The sequence below is a fragment of the Cynara cardunculus genome (genome assembly GCF_001531365.2).
Source record: "Cynara cardunculus var. scolymus isolate 2C chromosome LG 17, CcrdV1, whole genome shotgun sequence".
NCBI lineage: Eukaryota > Viridiplantae > Streptophyta > Magnoliopsida > Asterales > Asteraceae > Cynara > Cynara cardunculus.
The window spans coordinates 505,266-510,330 of NC_037544.1; the positions used below are offsets into that span (position 1 = coordinate 505,266).

Genomic DNA, 5,065 nt, shown 5'->3' on the forward strand with positions numbered 1-5,065 from the left:
CTTTTATAGATTTATTATAAGTGAATGCTTACAATTATCTAATAATCGAGTTTGGGGCATATTAATAACACGTGTTAGATGCTTTGCGGGTGTAGAGCGTTAAGCCTTGCTCTTGAAGAAGAATCATAAAATTTCAAATATTATTGATGTTTTTTTTTAAAAACAAAAACCCATATGCAATATTAATTGTTGAACGTGATTAAATTTATTTCAGATAAACATATGTATATGTATATGTATGTATGGTGAGATTAAAACAAAAAGAAATAAGTTTAGAAAAAAAAGTAAGTTTAAAGATGAATAAACATATATATGTATGTATGTATGTATGTATGTATGTATGTTGCACTTGCAGCAGTTATTTTTCGATATATAAAATAACAAATTAACAAATATAGCAGGCCCGAGGGCTTGTTAGTTTTTTAAAATAACAAATTAACAAATATAGCAGGCCCAACCCAACAAACAAGTGATGTTGCCCCTGGGCCGACCCTGTTCATCTGATGAGACTCAACTCAACTCAACTCAACTCAATGGAGCAGCAGGAGCACTCATTCATCCTTTTCTAATTCTACAATCTAGAATCTGTAGTTATTCACAGACTTGACTTGCTTTCTTCAAGAAGGTCAAAGAAGAGTAGATATATTAGAAAGTAACCCCTTTCCCTTGTTTCCTCCAAATTATTTATTGTTTATTATTTAATAATCCTCTCCTCCTTGTTTCAGTTGTTTCTCATCAGGGGAATTAGCCTGCTTCATCTTCTTTCACTTTTCTTCTCATGAGCATTAATGCAACGCCTCCCATGAATTCTACTTCTGCTGATTCCCTCGAATCGTCTGTTCCTAGGAGAAATTCCAAGAGACCCAAGTGTAAATCTTCCATCATATGCTTGATTATCTCAATTATTATTACGCTTGGCATAATTTTTGTTTGTTTGTTTTCAATTTCCGTTTTTTAGATTCTAGGTTTACGCAGCAGGAACTCCCAGCGTGTAAACCCATTCTTACTCCAAGATGGGTGCGTATCTTTCTTTTCTTTTCCCTTCCCTTCCCTTATAGCCTTTATAGACCTTCAACAACTTTTTCTTTTCTACTGCAGGTGATTTCAGCATTCTTGCTTGTGACCATAGTTTTCGTACCAATTGGACTTGCATCTCTCTTTGCTTCCCGCGATGTATGCATCAACATTCCTTTCTTTCTTGCTCCTACTTAGTTACTTGTTAATCTTTCTTGTGTTCAAATAGGTAGTTGAGATTGTTGATCGTTATGACGCTGATTGCGCACCATCGGGCTCAAGAAGTGACAAAGTCCGATATATACAATCCCTTGCGGATAAAACCTGCAATAGAACCCTCACTGTAACACCCACCCTCGTTTCATCACTTTCTGGATACACATCAAATCTGATTTACTTCCTCTGTGGTTACATAATCTCTATAAATGTAATTTAGGTGCCAAAGCATATGAAGCAGCCTATTTATGTCTATTATCAGCTTGACAACTTTTATCAGAATCATCGAAGGTACATTAATACTGTCTGTAATTTAATTCCTTGAGAACAGCAAGTCTTTTGGTTTCAAACACCTATGCTATTTGTAGGTTTATTAGATGTTTATATAGCATGACTGAAATATTCTCATCACTGATTCTTTCATATTTGCCATTTCCAGCCTTAACTTACCTCCCAAGAAGAATGCAATTTACTTTCTGAGTATATATTGTATACCCCCCTCATTATAACAGTGTTTATTTATTTACTTTTGATTTTGGAAACCAACTCTAAATCAAAATTGCCATAGATTCCTTTTAGCTCTAAAATGTATTCCACAGCAGTATGTTCTATATTGTATTATAGTTTCTACATAGTTGTAGGCTTATATCATGGTCGATAAAAGTTTAATGTGGCTATTCATTTTTTTCTTCTAATGAGAAACAATGCAATCCTTGTAAACTTCAAAGTTATATAGCAACCCATTTGAATTGCTATATAGAAGGTCAACCATTGTCTATGTTTTAGGAGGTAGCTGATACTAGTTAATATTGTAATAGTATTGTATTTGAAAGGTTGGTTATTTGGTTAAGACTTATTTGTCTGTGAATGCCAGTAACCCTCCCTCCTTTCTATTTCTTCCCTTGGTGCCAACAGAGTTAATGATGCCCTCTTAATTCAAGGGTAAGCATGTGACACTTGTTATTTGCAGGTACGTTAAGAGCCGAAGTGATCAGCAATTGAGGAGCCTAAGTCATGAGGATGACACAGGTGCCTGTAAGCCTGAAGATAATGCAAATCAAACGCCAATAGTGCCTTGTGGCCTTGTAGCCTGGAGTATGTTCAATGATACCTTTAGCTTCTTCACTAATAATAATCAGCAATTGCCTGTAAACAAGAGCGGTATATCATGGAAAAGCGACAGGGATCATAAGTTTGGCAAAGATGTCTTCCCTAAAAATTTCCAAAATGGAACTCTTATTGGCGGTGCACATCTCAATGAATCCATACCAGTAAGCCTCTTAACTATTATTAATGATTTTTGGTACTTTGCTGCACTATCTCGTCCGAAATTAGGTTCAATTGGTTTGATGATTGGTAAAGGCCCCTCGATTCCCATTTTCTTCTGCTAATGCTCTGTTGAGAAAATTTGTTTCTTCCTGAATCTCTGCCTACTTCGGAAATTGTCAGAAAAGCATGTTACTTTTGGTTAGCCATCAATGAACCCTGGTTGGTCTAGAATTAGACAAGATTGTTGAAAATGCACACATATATGGTTTAATTTGTCTTGTCCTTTTTCTAGCCTGACCCTGAATCAAATATTGTAAATTATCTTCTTGTTCTTCTGTGCCTGAAAATCAATATGACTAGCTGACAAGAGCCTTATCTTTGTGGATTGGCACATATTTGTAGTTAAGTCTTCAGGAAGACCTCATTGTATGGATGCGGACTGCAGCTCTTCCAACTTTTAGGAAGTTGTATGGGAGGATAGAGGTGGATCTTCGGGCAGGTGATGTAATAAATGTGATAATGCAGAACAACTACAACACCTACAGTTTCAATGGCAAGAAGAAACTCGTGCTCTCTACCACCAGCTGGCTTGGTGGAAAGAACAACTTCATTGGCATTGCGTATCTCGCTGTTGGTGGCTTGTGCTTCTTACTAGCTATGACTTTCACCATTATATATCTGGTTAAGCCAAGGTGATTTTTGGAGTCCTGTCTTGTTGGCTGTTACTACCATGCTGTTTTTTTCCTGGAGTCTGCCTGTGTTATTGGTGTTCATTCTTGTTTTTTTGAGTATCTCGACTGTTAATAATGTTGAAAAAAGAGGCTGTGCTGGCTCAGGAATAGACCTCATGGTGATTTTACAACTCAAATCCCCCCAGATAAGTAGACAAGTAGCCAATTCTAGTAATGTTTTATGAAACAAGTAGCAAACCAATTTACTTATGAGCAAAGTATCAAAGTATAAATCTTGAATATCATAATATAGCATTGGCATAAGGTGATCATGCCTAATAAATAATAATATAAGGCCAGCATTAACGACTTGATCATCATAGGGTTCCTTTAACATCCATGTTTTCCCTTCATATAGCATAAGTAAAATATAAACTAGATGGCTAGTTTACATGATGATAGGCCAATTAAAAGCATGCATGAAAATGAAACTAGTGGTGGCATGATTTCTTTCTTTATTTGTACAACTTTTCTTTTTCCATATTACACTTGCCGTTTCAGAAAGAAAAGATTAATGAACCAGGCCAGTATACTACACTTACTCAATTGTTGCATTGAACAGCACTAATATGTTCTCATCCTCTGCTGCAGGAGACTTGGAGATCCGTCTTATTTGTCTTGGAATCGTAATCCAGGTGGTCACTGATTGATGCAGAAGTCGGTTAAAATGATATATGTTGTGGTGCTGTATGTATTCTAACGTCTGTTTCTTTTGACAATGATTCTTTGAAATGTAATTTGTGGATAAAGACTTGAGAAGAAAGTAGCAAAAGTTACTGTATTGTGTTAGAAAATAGTAAGGTAGTCTTATCAAGTTGCAAATGCCAACTTGTGACATGAAATTCTTACTTCCAACATTTTCTCCTTGGATTGTTCCGTTTTATATTATCCTTCCCTTCTCTTCTTTTACTCCACACTTACAAAACTCACTTGGCAGCCAATAACCTTTGCCATAATCTTCTGTCTGTGTCATCATAACTTGATAGAAAATATGTCATATAGTCTTTTAAATTGAAGAATCTGTCACCACCATGACCGTGTGTGTTGATGGATTGGAGGGTATAGAAACAACAAAGTTGGTCAAATCAGTTTTAGTAAGCAGATATGAAATGACTTGGTAGTTGGTATATATGCCCTTTGTTGACAATGCTGAATCCATGAGACTTGCTTTCTTTAATCCTGCTCAAGGTTTCCCTTGCATTACCAAGGGGTCAAGTTTAAGAGGTTTGCAGAGCATGGGTGACATGCGTAAGGTACCAAAAGGTTCATCCTCTTTTGTAAGTACTGTGATATGTGCACAAAAACAATGGCAAAGAATGCATTTTCATGCTCATTCCAAATTGAGTCAATTTCCAACAATACATAATCATAGCGTGAACCCCCACCCCCCACCAAAAAAAAAAACCATCTTTCTATTCTGGTAAATCAGTTTTACTAAGCTGATATGAAATGACTTGGTAGTTGGTATATATGCCCTTTGTTGACAATGATGAATTCATGGGACTTGCTTTCTTTAATCCTGCTCAAGGTTTCCCTCGCATTACCAAGGGGTCAAGTTTAAGAGGTTTGCCGAGCATGGGTGGGTGCCTAAGGTACCAAAAGGTTTTCATGCTCTTTTGTAAGTACTGTGATATGTGCACGAAAACAATGGCATTGAATGCATTTTCATTCTCATTCCAAATTGAGTCAATTTCCAACAATACATAATCATGACCTCCCCCCCCCCCCCCCCCCCCCCCCAAAAACCATCTTTCTATTCTGGTAAATCAGTTTTAGTAAGCTGATATGAAATAAGTTGGTATATATGGATATATATGCCCTTTGTTGACAATGCT

General features: G+C 36.5%; 1 protein-coding gene across 1 annotated transcript; it reads left to right on the forward strand.

Moving 5' to 3' along the window:
* Positions 1-557: 557 nt before the first annotated feature.
* LOC112500356 (ALA-interacting subunit 1-like) lies at positions 558-4,120 on the forward strand. The gene is made up of 9 exons (XM_025103836.1): positions 558-652; positions 726-869; positions 959-1,017; positions 1,099-1,173; positions 1,244-1,357; positions 1,451-1,521; positions 2,201-2,501; positions 2,902-3,191; positions 3,822-4,120. Exons 2-9 carry the CDS (start codon positions 779-781, stop codon positions 3,874-3,876), a joined length of 1,056 nt encoding a protein of 351 aa, XP_024959604.1. The 5' UTR covers positions 558-652; positions 726-778; the 3' UTR covers positions 3,877-4,120.
* The last annotated feature ends 945 nt before the right edge of the window (positions 4,121-5,065 follow it).